We start from the raw sequence: 20,960 nt of genomic DNA on the forward strand, positions 1-20,960 counted from the left end.
AATGAGGAACCTTTGTACTTATTTTAACCATATTTGTCATGATGTCACACCAGAGCTTTACAAAACCATATATACAGTGTAACAGTGATTCCCCGCCTATCCCGGAAGTTGCGTTCCAGACTCATGTCGTGAAAATCCACGATGTAGAAAGACCGTATAAACATATATATACATATATATATATATATATATATATACATATATAGTTTAAGCCTTAAAATACCCCTCCCACACACTATAAACATACGTAAACTTATTAAAACAACACATAAGATTTGTGGATTTCGGGCAATAAGGATATGAGTAACATAACAATAATAATACTAATAATATGTAATGTATATGTCACGGGTCGTGGGCAGCGATCGCGAGCCGAGCGGCGATCGTGCGGAAGGAGCAGGCAAGCAAGTGGGATACGGGGAAAACGGGGGTTTATTTCCAGGAACAGGACGGGTAACAGGCATTGACTCACAAACATCAGACATTAATGACAGACAAAGCAAACTGGGGAGACCAGGACTTAAATACACGGAACAAGGCAGCAGGAAACAAGACACGACTGGGCAGGATCAGGAAATCACACGTGGGTAATTAGGGGGCGTGGCACACAGGAGGAGCGGACGAGCCGGGCATGACAGTATACGTATGTGATTCCATTTTAACGATAGTTTTATTCCACCCTCTTAATTCCTGTTTGACTAAAGGAAAGTGATGCGGTGGCTCATATTCTTTTCATCCTCCTTTATGTACTGTACCGTCAATTCATTCAAGTCATAATGGCGAGCGACGTCCGCGTAACGCTTTCCTTCCCGAAACATATCCAGGAGTTTCACCTTCTCCTGAATGGTCAAGGTCTTCCTCTGGCACTTAGGCTCACTACTACCAGAAGGCTTAGAAGATGCAGGACGCTTGGGAGCCATCGTAGGCCTTAAAACAATCACGAAAACAATCGGACCACAAGTAAGGTACGCGATACGCAGAGAACTGTGACGCGTCGGGGAAAAATCCGCGATACAGCGGGGGATGACTGTATTCACAAAAATAACCCATATAGCATACTGAACGATGTTTTCTGTACTCTTCCATTTTGTATATAGATCCAATGAACCTACATGCAAAATGCCACACTATACAAATTATACTTTGATTAAAGTTAAATTTAGACAGGTCACAATTCTCAGGTTGTATCTTCACCCGTATCTCATGTTGATAAAATAATCGTTTTTAATATGGGTCAAGGTACCATTAAACAGACTGTTTCTAGTTCATCATTAGAAGGATTAACACAGTTTGTTGAAACTAGGCTATCTTGTTCTGGAGTTATTAAAAAATCTGACATATGAGAATGTGCCAATGGTGTCAAGGGCACTTAATTCTGCAGACAGACAAGCACAACTTAGAAGTGGAATCAATGTCTTCAGGTCCTATTTGGTTCGAATTGTTTGTTACCGAATAATCATGTTATTTAAATTAAACTGGCAACGCACTGCACCTGATCTTGATTAATATTTCTCCCCACACACCATTAAAGAAACTTCAGTTTTAAGGAGCAGTCTTAATGTGACATCGCTGCTAAGAACTTTTGTATTTTCTGCAAACAGATCACTTAGATAGATCACTTAAGGTCACTTAGATCCCTTAAGATCCATTATAAAATACTAAGGGTGGCCTGGACAAATACAACAACGCATGCATCCTGTATAGACATTTCAGACAGCATAGGGTGTGGCAGGGACACACTCTGGACAGGAGCCAGTCCTTCGCAGGACACATACACACACTCTGTGGGCAAATTAGAGACACCAGTTAGCATAATTGCAAGTCCTTGAACTTTGTCCACAACTCAGGGAGAGCCTGCAAACTAGACATTTACAGATCCGAGGCAGGACCCAGACATCCTACCCTGAAGGACAGGCAAAGAATGTTACTCATTCAGCCAGCAAGTCACCCAGGCAATATCGCCATCCATCCATCCATCCATCCATCCATCCATCCATCTATCCATCCATCCATCCATCCATCCATCCATCCATCCATCCACGGGCATAAGCTCAGAACAGGATGCCAGTGGCCACACAATGGAACTTTCTCTAGATAATGTTATTTAAAATGAAAGGTTGCCATCTGCTGGTGAATACCCTGTAACTGATTTACTTGACTTTCAACCATTCAGCAGGATAGCCAAAAAAGTCACACTTAAAAAAACGTAGTTTTTTTCCTTGTTTTTTCGATTATATTTGAATGAGTTATTCACCTTAAATTTTGGCCATGTAGCAAAGAAAGAGCTTCACAAAATTCTATGTCCAAGAAGCTCTTGTGTTCGGACGTCATTGAGGCTACAGCGAGATCCCAGACTTGACGTTCAGAAAACAGGCCGTGGAGGTATCCTTCATTTGCAGGTCTAAGATATAAATCCTTCACAGGTGACAGTAGTCCCAGATAAAACAGTATGGACACGTACTACTCTGCCAGAAAGTCTCCCCAAAATCATCAGAGGTATATGGCATCCTGCTGTAGCCCCAAGCAGAGATGCTGTTTGTGCGAATCCCAGAGCACCGCGGGCAACTGACCAGGCCCTTTGCTCTCCCTGTCGGCCCCAGGCAGAGCCTGCAGGGTTTGCGTCTCTACTGCGGGCCTGGAGAATTTGCAGCATCTCCCATCGCCGCTCACTTCACCCATATTTTGTGTCTATACCCACAATGGATATTGGGGGTAAGCAGTGCTGCTGGCAGGAGGCCTTATGTGAAGCTTCCATGTAAATGACGCAGCTGGACAGGCTCTTACGCTCCTTTTTCATGCCTGACTGCTTCTGCCACTGGCACAGGAGCAGCTCCACCTGCTCTCGGAAGAAGCTGGTGGTCAGGGTGTAGAGGATGGGATTCAAGGCGCTGTTGATGGGCAAAACGAAGATCACCAGCCAGGAAGTGATGGTACCTAAACAGGGAAAGAGAGACAAAGGCGTTTAAAAAGCTTTACATTTTGTATCGCCTCCTAGCAACAGTGCTACGCTACCACAGGTAGAACACAGGTAAAACATCCATCCATCCATCCATTTTCCAAACCGCTTATCCTACTGGGTCGCGGGGGGTCCGGAGCCTATCCCGGAAGCAATGGGCACGAAGCAGGGAACAACCCAGGATGGGGGGCCAGCCCATCGCAGGGCACACTCACACACCATTCACTCACACATGCACTCCTACAGGTAATTTAGCAAGTCCAATTAGCCTCAGCATGTTTTTGGACTGTGGGGGGAAACCGGAGTACCTGGAGGAAACCCCACGACGACATGGGGAGAACATGCAAACTCCACACACATGTGACCCAGGCGGAGACTCGAACCCGGGTCCCAGAGGTGTGAGGTAACAGTGCTAACCACTGCACCATCATGACAGGTAAAACAGGAAGTATTAAATGATGTCATGGAAGCAGGAAATGGATAGCACTATGGATAGCACAAGCGGCAAAAGTAAATCTTATTCGAATGACAAATGATGAAATGTTGCGAAAATCTGTTTAAATTGGATGAAGGGAAGCTTTTTGTGTATAAATGATGAGCAACTTGGGATCAGGTTTGGGGGAAATTGTGTTCTGACCCGCAGCAAAGCTTACCTGGAATTTCAACCTCCAGCAGCGACAGGATCTTGATGAGGAAGATTGGAATCCAGCAGAGGGCGTCAGAGAACACGATAAAAAAGAAGCGGTTCGCTACCGCCACGTCTCTGTGTAGTCGGCTGCGGAGCACGGTGGCGTTGATGCCGGTCCGGTATATAGAGTAAAACATGCAGGAGTAGCAGAAGACGATGATGAGGAAGGCCACCAGATTGAGCCCTGTGTATAGGTAAGAAGAGGAGAAAGGATGACTGTCCTCAACCGGATTTAGCATAAGGTTTTTGATTTACAATTAAAAATAGGCACAAATCCCGATTCTTTTTCTGCTGTTTCAGATCGCCTAACATACATAAAATACGAGTTTTACAGTGGTTTCGCTTTATGGTCAGTCAAACTACTGCAAGGTCTCCGTTTGGCTACAAAATCCGTAATATACATATTTTCACATAATGGTTTGTAATGGTACCCCTGCGACCCAGTAGGATAAGCGGTTTGGAAAATGGATGGATGGATGGATGGATGGGTTTGTAATGGTTAAAACCTTAATGGGGTTGCGACGGACAATAACATAACATAACATAACATAAACATAATTCTTCATTCTATTATCTGAGTTCCATTGTAATTGCAACAGTGAATAAACCTATTCTGAAAATCACGAATAACAAACCAATTAAATGTTTTATTATTATTATTTTTTTTTACCCCTGACCTTCGTTCTCCTTCGTCACGCACCTCCTGTTTTGCTTCCCAAGAGCAGCAAAAGGTTTTTCAGCTGTTGCATTATTCACAAAGCAGCCAAGCAGAGGTTGTGATTATAATGACGCAGCCAAATGAGTCGGCATGCATGTTGTGTTTTGGCAGCGGCTGATTAGACTTCCCCGTCTCTGGGGAAAGGCTGCGGAAACCTATCAACTCCAGAACCACAGCAGCTTGCTACGGAAGTCTTGTTTTTTCATAGCCATACATCTAACACAAACTAAGCTCTTCATCAACATGTTACCTGACCGTATTGAAATTACTTTCTAGGCCTTTAGAAAATGAATATACCCCACGAGTATAAAAAGAGTTTCATTGCATAATGATAATGATTTCAGCTGTGATTATCATATTATAAAAATGTCGTTATTAAGAGTGGAACATACTTGAAAGACTTTGACTTAAAAAGTCATTTTTTCCCACTTCTGCCTGTGAACTTCAAATGTGTAGCAGATGTTTAAGTGAGGCTCACTCCTCCAGGGTTGTGGGTTCGATTCCTATCCCTCGCTTTACACCTTTACACATTCCCCCTGGTGTTATATTTTCCTCCATAGCCCACACACATGCAGGAAGGTGAGCGTTTGCCTCTGCATTGCCCACAGTGTGCGAGTGTGTTGTCTGCATTGTCTCTTAGCTCTTGCTCTCTGCTTTCTGGCACAGGCTCCAGCCTCATCCCGACGCTGTACTCCATAAACATTATAAAAATTCATGAATGGGTGGATGATGAAACACAAAATTCAAGTTTACTGAGTTCTTCCATTCAAATGAAAGTTGCAGGTCAATCAGTTACTCTTCTTTAGGGATAGTTCAGTCCTAGAGGTCTACTCGGTGAAAAGTAAGGGGGCTCACCCAGAAATATTCCTGTGGAGTAGCCCTTGGCGGTGGGTCTTTCCAGGAGGTCGGAGTGCAGGGGGAAGCATACGCCATTACGGCCGTAGTAGTTTCCGAAGAGGTCTTCGTCCAGGAGTGGCACAGCGGCAATGAGCACGCCCAGCAGCCAGATGGCAACCAGCGCGGCAACAGCCTGGCAGTGGCCTGGCCGCAAGTCACTGAAGGGGAAGACGATGGCCAGGAACTTCTCAAGGGTCAGGTAGGTGAGGAGCATGACGGAGACCTCGGACGAGAGCGTGGCCAGGAAGCCCATGGTGTGGCAGGCGGGGCTCTCCATCCACAGCTGGGCGTTGCGGTTGTACTCCCCCCGAAACTTGAGGTCAAACACCCCCAGGAAGAACAGGTACACCCCCATGAGGCAGTCAGCACCTGCCCATAAGCACATGTCAGAACATGAGGAGCTCCAGAGATACCGATACACATCTGCCAGATTTGGCATAAGGCCTCCTTACAGCAAGCTGCAGTGTTTACCGTAACATTACACACACATTGTAGACAATTAAAACATTTTAAAGTTTTGTTTTCTATTATCTGGACGTCTTAATCTTCAATTCATAAATGATGGGACTTTATTATTTGGATGTATTTTTGGTAGCCATTTTTTCCTGTCTCAGATCTTGCTGATGAATAAAGTATATATTTCAATGAATACTTATAAATGAATATGTTATATACTTTCATAGCTTTGAGAGAAAATAATTTTTCTTTTTATAATACAGAAATCCTAAAAGCCTTAAAGGTTGACTCAGTCTTTTTTTCCAGAGTAAAAATCCATTAAAAATTGACAAACCTTCTGGATGTACTTAGAAAGTATAACGCTTTCAGTTCTGAACATTTTAAGTCATGTACAATATTAAATTTGTCTATCAGTCAGCCAGCAGTAAATGGTATCACCAGAGCATTTACATATGAATTACTGTAATTTACATCTTATATGAAAACCAGGGGGTTTGCATATGTATCATGAAAAATTACATATGCATGAAAATAAGAGCCAGGAAATCATTTATTTGATAGATATAATTTGCTAACAACGTGTTTGTTCTTGCAGATCGATATGGCACAGGGTGCTTCAATGGCACCGGTTGCCACTGTCATCTGGGGTATAAGATCATTGATTGCAATGTGATCTTAACCTTGATGATTGCAAAGTCCAGTCTGATTGATGGAAAGCTGGTTGCAGCTTTTTCTGATGATATCCCAGGTTTCTCACAACGTAGGGACCTGCCTTCCCGAGGCCACGGCTGATGGCACCACTCACCAGCGTCGGTAAATTGTTGTGTCAACAGCAAACCCTGCATCTCTGACTGGAGGCAACGGAGTGCCATGAAGATTAATTGCCTGCAGGCTGAGGGGCAAATCAATAGCCTCTTGTGATTTGGCGTGGAGATTAATAAACCGTGAAAAGTTGTAAGTGACATTTCCAAAGGCATCGGAAATCACATTAGACTTCAGAGGCAGTGAATGTTTTTGTTTTTATTTCTTTTTGTCTTTTTTAATATGACCTATGCTCACTGGGGGCAGACAAAGGCACGTCCTTTTGTATATATCTTAAGTCTGCTGCCATTTCATCTCTGTAGGTTTAAACTAGCAAGACAGCTCGTCTGCTTGTGGAAGCTTCCAGGTTTGCTTCATGTATGTGAACCACAGGGGATTGTCCAGTATCTACCCATTATGCTGGTTATCACAGAGCAATAGGCTCACCTTACGCTTATTCAGGATCCATTCCAGAGCTTATTTCCTGTTTTGTTATCTTCCCTGCTTTACTTAATGCACTTTTCCCCCCACTGTCTTTGATTTGAAGTCGTTATTAGGCTTTTTACATACAGATGCCTTGGGCGTCTTAAAAGGCAGTTTTCTGTTTGTTTGTTTTTTTTTTTTTTTAAATAAAATTGATATTACTAACAGAGATGCATTTAGCATGGTAAAGTTAAAACAGCCAGCGGATATACGCAACAATTACAGGCGAAACGAAGCTGGGAAAACTGGGACAGCCGGTGCTGTTGTGTTAAAGTGTCTGGACGGCAAGGCAGCGTTGAATGCTGAAATAACATTCGCCTCTGGTCCATTGGCTATACCTACACTGCTCCTGTAGATATCCTGCTGTATAAAAGAATACATTTGCAAAATTTTTCTGGGGATTAGAGAATCGGCAGAAACGTGTATTTTATGTGTACCGTACTCACTGTGTTAAAAAAGCTGGTTACTCGCTCCACACCCAAAATTGAGCTGCCTGATGCTAATGCCTTTTGGCATACAACATAGATAATACTGTCACCTCCATGCCTCGTAGCATGAACTTAGTCCTGCATGTATAAATTTTGATTAACTTTCATTAGTGTCCCCAAATTGTGGGCCTCTGTGCTTGCTTGTATGTGTGGTTCCTATATACAACCTATCTATACTCTGGTGCAACCCTATGGCTTTCTACGGTAGTACCATTGGCCCCACCTCCTTGATAGAGGTCAGTCCCTCTCTCCATGGAGAGAGAAGGTCTACGTAGGGCGGGGTCAGTGATACTCACAGCACAGGACCTTGATGCTCAGAGCATGCAGGTGGTTCTCGGCCCGGATGACAGTGCGCATGCCGATGACAAAGAGGTTCCCGAAGCACGTGATGCAGGCCATAACCCACACGGATACGCGCAGGATTGTGTTGGCCAGAAGGTTCTCGAAGGAGGAGATCCCATCCGAGTTGGGTTTGCATCTCCGCACATGTGGCGCATAAGAGCAGTACTGAAACATCTTAAAATAGCTGAAGATAGCAGGCAGAATCATGTTACAGAACCATATACATCTATTCACATTCTTCGTATCAGTATTACACTATTTTATACACAGTTATATTTAATGGTTATCTTCCACAATGGTAGGTGCTTTTAAAATACTATACGATTAGTATAAAAATATTAACTGAGTGCAATTTTACTTTAAATCAAGAACTCTACTCCACATACAGCCCAAAGTCATGCCCATGACGTGGCTCTTGTACAACCAAATTGTACAGCTGTACTAAACTGTCCACAGGGATCCAAGTTGGAAGGTTTTTTGTTTTTCAGATACTAACATGTGTGACAGGTTTTTCATTGGCTCCAACATGCGCTTTTGAATGTTTGGGATCTCGATTCCCTCCAGGCTCCTGGGAGGAAAAGATAAAAAAAAAAGACCAAAATGGACTCGTTCATCCATCGGTGTCATCGCACAGTGTCCCTCTCATTTCCGCTCATCTGCTGTGTAGCTTAATTATTAGCAGTGATCATCACCCAAAGTATTTTCAGCCAGTCATAGAAATTAAAATTGACCATAATTGAATGTTTAAGGTACAACAGACTGTACCCATATTACCTGAGTTACTGGTTCAGTTTTTTAGCTGCCCCTTTAGATTTCTGAATGGGGTTGGTCTGATTCCATATAGAACTGTGTATTTCCTTACCTCATATTGGTAATGTTAATTAAATGCTGTATTAATTACATAGCACTTTAATTAAACACATCTGCAGAAAATAGATTACACATAACACATGAGAATACTATTTTTATAAAGGCAATGATAAAGAACAGGTTTGGAATCTATATGGGTGACATGTCTTCAGTGTCATTTCACTGGCAGTAGGTTATGGATGTACCATTTTTACTCACAACGACTGAAGACTGATAAGGGGATCAAACAGGCCAAGATGAATGCCCCTCAAAGGATTATGGGATATATTTCTGGAATACGTAAAAATAATTATTCCAATAACACATAGAACACATAGCTCTGCAAAAGATTACTGCCAGATCAAAAACTTCACCGAGTTCAGGATTAAAATGAAGTGATACTAAAATAAAATTCATAAGACAGACAAATGTCTTGCAGTGGTTTGGAACTTACAGCGTCAGCAGGGACTTTAATCCCCCGAAGATCTGCCACGGCAGCTCCCTGACCCTGTTACTCGACAAGTCTCTGGAAATCGAATGGGAGGACCACAACGAAAATGAGGGTACAGAAGTATCAGTCAGCGTTGCACCTAGGGATACTGACTTCGGTTTTAATTTGCAAGATAAGGAGATGTGAAAAACCACACAGTATAAAACAGATAATAAAAGGAGGAAAAAATATATGCCTTATATGTCTTTGCCTCCTAGTGGGCATGAATAAGTAATCAGCCATAAATCTGTTATTGCTGACAGTAGAAATGACTTATTACAAAACTACGCCAGAGTTTAGGGCAGTAAACATGCTTTATTGAACACTTACAGTTCTCCCAGTAATAAAAGGGGCTGAAAGACATTTTCAGGGAGGAATCTAATTTTATTGCCACGCAGTGATCTGAAAGAGAATTAGATAGTTAACAGCATGGATCTATCAAGGCTGAGTATTGATTCTGTCAACACTGATCAGTGGTTTTGCCCACTTTTTTCAACACCGTTAAGTACCACATGACAGCGGCATTGGATAGTACTGATTGCAGATACCCCAAAAGACAGTCCACATGGAAACTCCATTGCTAAGGCCACAGAATGGGCACTGATATACATCTGGCAGTGTGTTCCTTGCTGTCTTTCAAGTGCCTGCAGCTGGAGGAGAATGACTTTGATTCTGCTATGACTCCACAAGGCCTTCTATCCTTTCAAAGTGAGTGTTTGTTATGGAAATGTCTGCATTCTAACACCAACTGAGCAGGATACATCCTGCTTATCAAGGTCTTACATTTTACTCTCAGCAAGCAGAAATGTCACCCAAAATGAACACTTTAGAGCTGTTCTTTTTTCTGGAAGGGAAGATAGTATGTGCTATTTTAAACAAGCACACACCTTTAGGTGGGTGGACCAATAATTCTATATACAGGTATGATCACCTCTCACTCCTAGGGTTGTGGGTTCAGAATCCACCATCCTGCTCTACATGGCTGGAGTTTCTATGTAATGGTTTTTCCTCTCACAGCTCAAAAACCCCCATTATGGTGAAGCAGTGTTGCTAAATTGCTAAACCCTGCACTGGATAAGTACTCATGGAACATAAATCGATATACAAGAGAGCAGATGGGCCGTGCATATAGAAGGTGGCATATCCATTAGGTGGAAAAGAAAAAATCACCAACTGACATTTTTCCCTTTTTAAAAATGGATGATGGGTGGATGAGCGAGTGATTGGTGAGAAAGTGACCGAGTTTAGTGAATATGTGAGTGAGGGGGAGAGAACATGAGTTTGGTGAGTGAGTGGTGAGAGAGTGACTGAGTTTAGTGAGTGAGTGAGAAAGTGAGTGAGTTTAGGGAGTATGTGAGTGAGACAGCGAGTGAGTCTCCCATCATCAGTGATTCAGAGGTATACTCACAAAACTGTGAGCTCGTTGCACGTCAGAAGTGTAGAAAAGTCGAGAACCTGGATCTTGTTCCCTTCAAAGTCCCTGCGAGAAAAGGTGAGCTGTGAGAGATGCAATCAGAAGAAGAACTGGAGGGAGTATTTAACGCCAATTTAATTTTCTGCTGTAATCGTTGTCTCCTTATTGCTGTTCCTCTCCCTTGAACTGACCTTTGTGTGCCTTTCTGATGCAAAGCAGGACAGTACTGTTTTGTCCCAAGGAGAGACAGCTGGTGCCACATCTTATCTCATCTTGCCAGGAGCAGAAAGTATCTACAGCGACGGCACATGGCTTATTACACTATATCCTGATACAAACCTGATGTATACAAACCTAAGGAAAACTGCAGACAACAGAGATCCATCTCTGTCTCAACACTGGCTGCAGATTTTGCCCGACAACAACCATTGGCCTAAGCCAAACTGGGACTCATTTCTAAATATGCAATATTAAATATGGTATATTGATATACTGTAAATATCATCTAGGCAAGTAGACATACATTTAAGTAAAACCTAAGATATGCACATAACTATATCAATTTAGTAATTTATCAGAAATTATCTGTATTACTGGATCTGTGGATTGGCAAGATTTGGGGCAAGTCTAAGGATGCATGTTATTACGGCTTTTCAACGCACCTGCTCATTTGTAGACGGCAAAACAAAGACCATTTGGGATTCTTGGCCATTTTCTGTGGCAACAGCTTAGAAATGCTGACTGTCTAACTATGAATTGAGGAATTCAGGAAGACAGGCCTGAGAAATTATAATTGTTTCTGTACAAAAAAGAAACATTCTCCAGGGGAGAGGGCTGCGCATTCCCCCTGGGAACGAGGGTGAGACTGAGTACAAAATAAAAATGATGAAATTAACTCACAGATGATGATGATTAGGCAGATTGGCAGGTTTCTCGAAGATCTTGCGTTTGATATTCACAGCTACACAATATTACTGGAAACTCCCACATATCAAAAGAGCTAATTATATAAATTATTATTTTATCCGGTTTTAGGGAGACTGGGTTAATATTCTGACGGCAATCTCAAAATAATTTGTCCACTGATTGAGAAGGCTTATATCTCATACTACTATCCATGAATTAACGGCTAATAAACCTTCCTGTTTGTGTCCTGCGCATTCGCATTCAGGCTATAAACAGACTGAGAAAAAGGAGTCCCAGATCTGTACGAGAATTAACATAAACCCAAAACAAAGAGAGAGGTTACCGCAGTGGATACAGGAGCTAATGAGAAAGATAGAAATAGTGAAACAAGCTCTTTTGTTTTCTGGTGAGAGCATTATTGGATTTTCAGGATTTGGATGAAGACACATTGCTGTGTGGTATTTAAAAAGCTAACCTGAGACACACATCTGGTTACTTTACTGAATTAATCATCAAAACATCAAATCCAAAACCAATAATTCAGTGTTTCCCCATCCGCTCCTATGGGACCTACAGAAGGCCCATGTTTTGACTCCCTCCCAGCTCCCTACCAGACAGTCTATGGGTTTGCTTCTACATGGCTTGGGCAACATTGATTTAATTACTCAGCAACCTGGCATAGAACAAAAATGTGGAAAATAAATGTTGCTATTAACAAGTTTATATAGTGGGATTAAAAATATATACATATATATAATATATAATAGCATTATAATATGTTATTTTGCTATTTTATATGTATACTATATATATATATATATAATACAATTCCATCTAGTACAACCTCTGGCCGCTACTCCCACCGCGCAGCAGCGTAGCGTGCGTACTCCCAGCATCCTAGTTCTTTGTACTTGCGTATATCCTTAAAATGATGTTGAATAACGACTTATGATCATTTCAAGTTATGAGCGGCCGTTCGGAACGTATGGTTTGTAAGTAGAGGAGTGTCTGTATTACATATACTTATTGTATATTTTATAATACTACGTATATACACTGCCCAGCCAAAAAAAAAACATCAGCATTTGAATCAGCATATATTTAAGGGCCAATGACTGGATCATTATTACACCTCAGCAACGTTATGCAGCAATAAAGTAAAATCAGCTGAATACCTGAATCTACTGACTGGCCAGGTTACACCTCCATCCATCATCAGTGGGTTTTTCTCTTCCCTGTTGGCATGGACATATTCCAGGGCAAGAATGCCGAGATTCATTGGGTTCGAATTGTCAAAGAGTGATTCAGGGAGCACGAGGAATCATTTTCACACATGACTTGAGAGTTGTGACCTTAATCTCATTGAAGGTCTTTGGGATGTGATGAAGGAGGCTCTATGGAGGTTCAACTCACTTGTCAATACAGGATCTTGGTGAGAAATGAATGCAAATCTGGGTGAAAATAAAGGGTGAGATGTTGCATAAGCCTGTGGAAACAATGCCATGTGAAATGTGCACCGTAATCAAAGCTAAAGGCAGTCCAATGTAAAATTCCAATGGCAACCGTTTTTTTTTTTAGCCGGGCAGGGTATTTAACCTTTTCAAAATGATTTCACTGTAGCAGTATTCTCAGTTAATCATTTATTTACTAACAAATCAACAACACCTTAAACAGGCACAGGTCTGATAAAACGCTGACAGCAATATTTATATCCATTAACATTTATAACATGATGGACAGTAATGTGATTAACTCAAAATAATTGCTCTGATAAACAGTCATTTCTAGGTGCTGGAAAAATACAGCATGATGAATCATCAGTGGTGTAGCCTGTAAAATACGTTTTAATCTTGACTCTTTATACAGCTGAATTCATTGCTATATTTAATATTTGCAAAAAAAAAAAAAAACAATCTAAAATGCCTCAGCCTATTTATAGACCAGTCCATCGCTTGTCTTTCAGCAACAGGAAATGGCCTTTTCGGACAAACCACTATCAATGTCATTTACTGCATATGGGATGACATTGGATGCAGGGTCTGCATTTTTAGCCTGATGACTTATGGTAACTATAACATTCCCTCTTATATTACTCAAATACCATGGGGAAGGGGCGGTTCCTAGCCAAGCAGAAGTTACCATTCCCAGCAAAATAGGCTGGACTGAATGACTATCGACTTTGTCAAACTATAAAACTATTAATGCAACAGAGATCTCTTCTGAGCAATTCCAGAAAAAATGTTAATTTAAATTAATCCGACAAATCAGGCCAAAAAAATAAAGTTTAAGCATCAAGTTTAAGCAATCAAAAGGGGAAAATGGCTGCTAGCAGAGGGTTCTGTGGATTATATTGTGGATTATTACCCATTTATGTTTAATCCCGTTTAAACTTGCTCTTTATTTTCATAATTTAATCTCAACTGCACCTGTAAACACTCTCTGACGAAGAATTCAGTGCATATGGTCCAACCCAAAAATCTAGAATATAAAGATGTTTTTCCCCTGGAAGTGACAGGATAAGTCACAGGATAAGTGATAGGATAAGTTATAGGATAAGTCACAGTAAAAGTCACAGGATAAGTCACAGGATTAACCTTTTATTTATACTTTCATTTATTTTCTTTGGGGGAGACTATTGTGTGGGATCCATCTTTGTAATGATGCCACTTGGGGAGCATTAGAGTGGTGAAGTAATAGAATATTCAACAAATACAAGAGTTTACAAGGGCAAATGGGGAAAAATTAAACAAATTAATTCCTGGTAGAACTTTAGAACCAACAGTATGCAGTGGGGAGAGCAGTGATGTAACTGTGAAAGTCAGTTAACTATCACAGTGTATTCCGTAGAAATTGTCTGCCCCAATGAGCTTCAGGCGTTTGTCAACGTGATTTTGATGAGAAATATGGTTCGAGACAAGACATTCCTTTTGAATCTCTACCCTGTAGTGATCAGCTGCAAAAATTGCACTTAATTAATGGGAGCTACTGACACTTACACTGCAGGCAGATAAAGTTTTGTTTACTTGAAGCATCACAATGTGCTACCAGATATTGTTAAAAAAATATTTAAGACAACACCTCCCCCCCTTCCTACTCTGAAATGGATTTGACACTCGATGCCTATTCAGCTGAAATACCTTTGCTTTTCTCTGGCAATAAAGCAGGAAGAAGTGATGAGCGAAAGCCCCCTCTGTGGCTTTCTGCGTGTCTGCTGAGAGCTCCTGCCTGGGAAACCTCATCATTACCCTCAGCTGAATCCAAATCCAGCAATCTTCAACACAGCTGGACTTGGCAGATTTAACTTAAGATTCCATTTGATGTGGCCAGAATCCTAGCAGATTTAACTCCCATACATGTACCTCTTCGTCGGGCACTTCTACTGACTTCTGCAGCACGACTAATTTTTCTGTTTTTTGCTTATTTTCTTATTTTTCTTGGATCCTCCAGGCTTTCAGTTGCATGAAAACAGTCTTCTGGGTGGTTCCACTCTCCATTTTGTACATGTATATTTCTTTGAGTGCAATTCCGTAGTGTTAATATACCATGAAATATATTACTGTAAATATATTTATATTTATATATTTCCACTCTGTACACACACACACACACACACACACACACACACACACACACACACACACACACATATATATATATATATATATATATATATATATATATATATATATATAGTTTTTATCCTATTGTTTTTCATTTTTGCTGCTCTATTCTTGTACTATCGACTTTCTGTCGTGATGATGCAAATTTCCCACTTGTGGGACTAATAAAGGGACTAATCTTATCTTATCTCATCTCATCTTATCTTATCTTATCTTATCTTATCTTATCTTATCTTACCTTACCTTACCTTACCTTGCCTTAGAGAAACTCTGCTGGCTCCATGCAAGTCTCCTGTTACGTAAATTAGTGTCTGACTTGTTTTTCATGTGCGTTTGTGTGTGAGTGTGCATCTCATGATGGACTGAAATCACATTCAGGGCGTGCCCTGTGCTTCCTGCAATGGATAATGGAAAACGAATAGATGGAATTTGTGATAGAGTATTAGGTACTGTGTTGCCATATGCACCCATAAACAAAACAAAAAAAAGTTTATTCTGTACAATTGTGTGCAATCTTACCACTACGCTCATTCAGCAGGACAGGAATTTAACTCCTTATCACCGTGTGACAGACCCAGACCGGCCACTGGGAGAAACAGGAGATTTCCTGGTGGCCGCATTCAGAGCAGGCCTTTAAAATATCGTATGGTGAAACAGACTGCAGACCGTCCCTGACTTACCATCTATGCAACTTCGCTCACATACAGCCAATATATATATATATATATATATATATATATATATATATATATATATATATATATATATATATATATATATATATATATAACAGGTAAATGTATGCAAAAATAAATTTACCCTATGTACTAGTTTCCATGGGAAAGTACAGTACATGGTATATTACCTTAATAGTTAGACATGTAACATTTCTGATCTCAAACTTATGATTGAGTCCATGCACTTTCTGGTTTCGTTTATCCACTTTTACCTTCAATCTTTTCTGAGTATAGTGGTCTTTTGTAATACAGAAGATGTACTATGTAAGCATGTCTATTGCTAGGATATGACTGTGAATCTAATAGTGATACTTTATTAATCCCTGTGGGGAAATTCTCTATTTGCTTTGCTCCATCCTGTTCTTCTATACAGGCGAGAGTGACTTTGGGGGTCACAGCAAAGGGGCAGCCACCTTATGGCACCCAGGGAGCTGGGGGTTATGGCCTCACTCTCGGCCCAATGAACCTGTGACCATTCTGCCGGGGGCAGGCTTCACACACTGACCTGATCACAGGTGCAGGGCCTTGGCTCACTGAACCACACACTGCTCACCTCTTTCCTTCATCTGCCATATGCAATAACTGTGCATAGCAGGGCTGGACTGGGAGGTTTATGTCGGTAAAACTGTAAGCCAGATTGGGGCAGACAAAAACAAAAAGAGATTAAAAATTTTCTATGCTGGGCACTCCAGTAGTAATACCTGGCACCAAAAGAACAAAATAAAAGAGCTGAGATCAATGTAAGGTGAGAATTGTTTCTAAAATCGATAGATCAAAGTGCAAAGTGTGCAGAGGGCATAGAATTCACCATCCTTCTCTTGGAAATGAAGGTGTGTTCTTTGGACCACTCTGAATTAAGAAGTTAGGCTATTTGAATGAGAGCATCCACCTCAAATAAAATCCTATGGGTGGGGTGTTTAATGAATGTAAGTAGCAAAACTTTCTTATGGTGAGTTGGAAAGCCTTGCGTTGTTAACCAATGAAACGCAACATCGTTTGATTGACAGGTGTGTCACCAAGTCAAGCTGCGAAACTTGATAATGGACCAGTCATCCGGGTACTGACAGTGTTTGTTCATTGTCATTAATGTAACGGCAGCTGGTCTATTTTTTTCAGTGGAAACTTTGAAATTAGTATTAATATAATTTGAATTTATCGTAGTGTGTGAAATTTGGTACATAATGCCAAATATCACCTATTATCTAGCAACAGAGTGTCAGATAAGTTGGTGGTGTTGGTGTGAGCTGTGACAACAGACATTAAGCAGTACTGACTAATCACTTTATTTTCCTCAATATCGCCTCTATGGAATACAAAATAATTCCATACAGTGGAAGACGAATGTCTTTTCGTGACCAATTCTTGTTCACTTTTTTCCTCTTCACTCATTTTTGTTTAATTACTAACAAATGCAACACGCAATCTGACAGCAAGGATGACGATGATTATGTTTGTCTCAGAGAGCACATACAAAGCTAAGACTGATTTTCTTAGCATATACTGTAAAATGATGAAACGGAACCATCATTAAAATTGCAGTTTGCTAAGTTTTATTTCCTATAACTGAGTAAAGATGTTTAAGCACAACTTACTAGATTTGAGTCGCGCATGAACCACAGATCTGAGTTAACCATGTTAATCTATTAAAGTATGAAACTGTTACACTGTACAAGTACACTGCTCAAAAAAATTAAAGGAACACTTTGAAAACACATCAGATCTCAATGGGGAAAACAATTATGCTGGAAATCTATACTGATGTACACTGGGTAATGTGTTAGGAATGAAAGGATGCCACATCGTTTGATGGAAATGAAATTATCAACCTACAGAGGGCTGAATTCAAAGACACCCCAAAAATCAAAGTGAAAAAATAATGTGGCAGGCTAGTCAATTTTGCCAACATTTCATTGCAGCAACTCAAAATCGTACTTAGTAGTTTGTATGGACCCTACATGCTTATATGCTTGCCTGACGTCAGGGTATACTCCTAAGGGGATGACGGATGGTGTCCTGGGGGATCTCCTCCCAGTTCTGGACCAGGGCATCACTGAGCTCTTGGACGGTCTGAGGTGGCCTGGCGCCATCAGATAGACCAAAACATAAGCAGGTCCCAGAGGCGTTCTATTAGATTTAGGTCAGACGAGTGTGGGGGCCAGTCAATGCTATTAATTCCTTCATCCTACAAGAACTGCCTGCTTACTCTCACCAAATGAAGCCAAGCATTGTCATGCACCAGGAGGAACCCAGAACCCACCGCACCAACATAGGGTCTGACAATAGGTCCAACGATTTCACATCTTATGGCAGTCAAGGTGCTGTTGTCTAGCCTGCAGAGGTCTGTGCGTCCCTCCATGGATATGCCTTCCCAGATCATCACTGACCCACCACCAAACTGGTTATGCTGAACAATGTTACAGGTAACATAACGTTCTCCACAGCTTCTCCAGACCCTTTCACGACAACACTACTGTCCAACAACTATCTGTGGACATGTTGCTACAGTGTTTATATGTGTAATGCACCACATAATGCGTTGTTATTGCTAACAATGGCTAATAACAAACCTGGAGAGCAATAGGGCCAGTTACAGAAAGCAGGATTTCTTGCTGGATAAGATTTAAGGTAGTGTAGACTAAATGTAAGTGAACAAAGACAAAGTCCATTTAGACTGGAGTACCATAAGTCTGACAAGTTGATGGGTTAAACAAGAAATCCTGCTTTTTGAAACAGGTCCCTGGTACTGATAAATGTCAGACTTCTTGTCCTGAAACGTGGTTAACTCTGGTGTGATGTCATTCCCAGCTCTGATTTCCGACCTCCAAGGTAAACGGAACGCATCATTAGAGTATGTGATCCCTTTCCAGTACTCCATACTCAAAGGCTATGACAGCGTTTACAAAAGTCTCTGTCTGCGGGGCTGAAAATTCCACCGTAGTGTGGACAAAATGCAAAAACGGAGACTAAACTTTGCATTTTTAAATAAAACTGTAGCTGTGGGGATGTAGCCTGAGGCTCAATGAATCATAAAGTAATGTCACTCCACGACCTCACCCCCCAATTCAACACTCCTCCTTTTTCCGTTCTCATCCCTTCCCTTCAGTCGTTTCATGCAAATTAACTGAGAATTCAACATGACTCATATTGCCTGCCAGATAATCTGTTTTATATTTCTGGGTTCTAAATCATATCTAAAATAGGGCTGTAATAATCAAGTAATCTACCTTGACAGCTAAGGTCCAGTATAGCATTGTAGTGGGAAAAAAATTATACGCATTAAAATTAATAACGTACTTTCTAACTGGAAAATGCAAATATTCATTCCAATTTAAGTTTAAGCTCCTCAGACTAGCAGCAGGACCAGTGACAGAGCTAAAATCACAGCTACCAGTTCAGAAAAAAGCAACTCGTTTTATGCCCACCCCTCAACTCGGGCTGGAGGGGGCCTCGGAGCACTAGCGGTTGCGAGTCCCAACATTCATAGTGCAAGCGAAACACTACGACATGGCAATGTGACCACAAGGCCACTGCACATATAAAGCATATAAAGCAGGGCCCTTTTACATATACCATGCAAATTAGCCATCAGATACCTTGGGCCCCTCAGCTATACAACACAGGTGACCACCTGGGGGCCCTAGGGCCTTCTGCATGTACAGCGCAAGTTGACCCCCATTTGGCTAGCCGGGCCCCTCGACATGTACAGTGAGTGTTGACCACCAGGTAAGTTGTGATGTGGATGTTAATGTCCCCTGGCCTCTCTGCACGCATAACATTAGGGTGCAAGCAAAAACATCACCCAAAAGACATGCTTTCAGTAAGAGTACCTCCTTGTGTCATTTACAAATAATAGCCAAGAATGCTAGCTTGGTTACTTGTCAGATGAACTTAACTCAGTCTAGATCTGATAAGCCACAACATATCAAGCTAGCTAAAGCATAAGGAAATGAACGGAAGTAGATCACAACCCCCAAAAGTATAATATTTATACTAGCTAACTGTCATAAATGCAAAGGATAAAGGGAAGGTGCTGTAAAGACAGCATAGAATCAGGGTTAAGCATGGTGCTGAAAGACTGATCGGCTGTGGCGTGGGGTTGTGCGATCAGGGCCGATCGCCCGACTGTACCAACGTGTTCGGCGGCATTTTGGCTGCACACTAACCAAAGCAGGTCAGTCTGTTTCATTTCCTTTCATTATAGGCTGCCATCTTAAACTTTAAGACATATAAGAAAATGTATTAATTCTCGCAATAAAACTTTCCATTTTGTTGTTCTTCCCCGACTGGCCTGGGGTGTGGGCAGTTCTTTTTGGTTACCAGTCCAGTCTATTTTAAAAAAGGTGGGGTCAGGGGACACACTCCCTCCATATCCAGCCTGCATACCTGTCCGGTAGCTTGTGTTACCGTATCCTTCTGCACCATGCTTAATCTGAATTACTTCAGCAAAATACATGCAGATGGGTGTCCGAAAAATACCAAAAGAAATACTTGTTTTTGTAACATTATTATACATTTATTGCAGATGGATGTTTCATTCCCAGAATGTAACTAACGGCTGTATCACAGGTTTAGCAGCTGCATTAATCAGATCCCTAATGAGATGAAGCAGTAATCTGATGGAGGACAGCTGGCGTCCTCTGGCAGAAAGACAGCAGGGACACGTACTGTCTCCATTTGTCTCAATATGCCTGCTTCTCTGTACATATATGCTAAAATAAAGGAAAGTTTAAATAATTTTATTTTATAATAGCACTGTGTAGCGTTCAGGTACTTCATAAACCCAGTGCTCCTATGTATGTTCCCCAGGAGAGAACTAGCATTACTTTTCAGGTTTGATCTCTAGAGAAATGCGACTGTAGTGTCACAGAGTCAGCTGTCATCTAAAGAATAGCTTCATGACCATCAGTCGCTTATAGCCATTGCAACTGAATAAGTCCTGTGCATTTGTAAGTCTGAACTCCTGTTGAAACACCATGATTGCGGGTGTTCCTACGAAGCCAGCATCATTTATTGGGATTTGAACCACACTAACTGACTTGAACTGGCGCATGGGATATTTCATAAATATAATGAAGTGGTAGATACCGTGTACCTACATGGTGTACCAGCATGGTG

At 41.2% G+C, this 20,960-nt stretch overlaps 1 protein-coding gene across 2 annotated transcripts in view; it reads right to left on the reverse strand.

Moving 5' to 3' along the window:
* Positions 1-1,201: 1,201 nt before the first annotated feature.
* rxfp2b (relaxin family peptide receptor 2b) overlaps positions 1,202-20,960 on the reverse strand; it is a 37,053-nt gene continuing 17,294 nt past the window's right edge. Inside the window, exons 10-18 of one of the 2 annotated variants that reach the window (XM_048980701.1) lie at positions 10,577-10,648; positions 9,499-9,570; positions 9,133-9,204; positions 8,898-8,969; positions 8,326-8,397; positions 7,784-7,965; positions 5,218-5,628; positions 3,610-3,828; positions 1,202-2,934 (exon numbers count right to left, since the gene is read on the reverse strand). In XM_048980701.1, the coding sequence (XP_048836658.1) occupies positions 2,672-2,934; positions 3,610-3,828; positions 5,218-5,628; positions 7,784-7,965; positions 8,326-8,397; positions 8,898-8,969; positions 9,133-9,204; positions 9,499-9,570; positions 10,577-10,648 (1,435 nt within the window). In that variant the 3' untranslated portion in view covers positions 1,202-2,671. Of the gene's footprint in view, positions 2,935-3,609; positions 3,829-5,217; positions 5,629-7,783; positions 8,014-8,325; positions 8,398-8,897; positions 8,970-9,132; positions 9,205-9,498; positions 9,571-10,576; positions 10,649-20,960 lie in introns of both variants that reach the window. The other variant, XM_048980700.1, reaches the window with a different exon arrangement.

Source organism: Brienomyrus brachyistius, chromosome 17 (assembly GCF_023856365.1).
Source record: "Brienomyrus brachyistius isolate T26 chromosome 17, BBRACH_0.4, whole genome shotgun sequence".
Lineage (NCBI taxonomy): Eukaryota > Metazoa > Chordata > Actinopteri > Osteoglossiformes > Mormyridae > Brienomyrus > Brienomyrus brachyistius.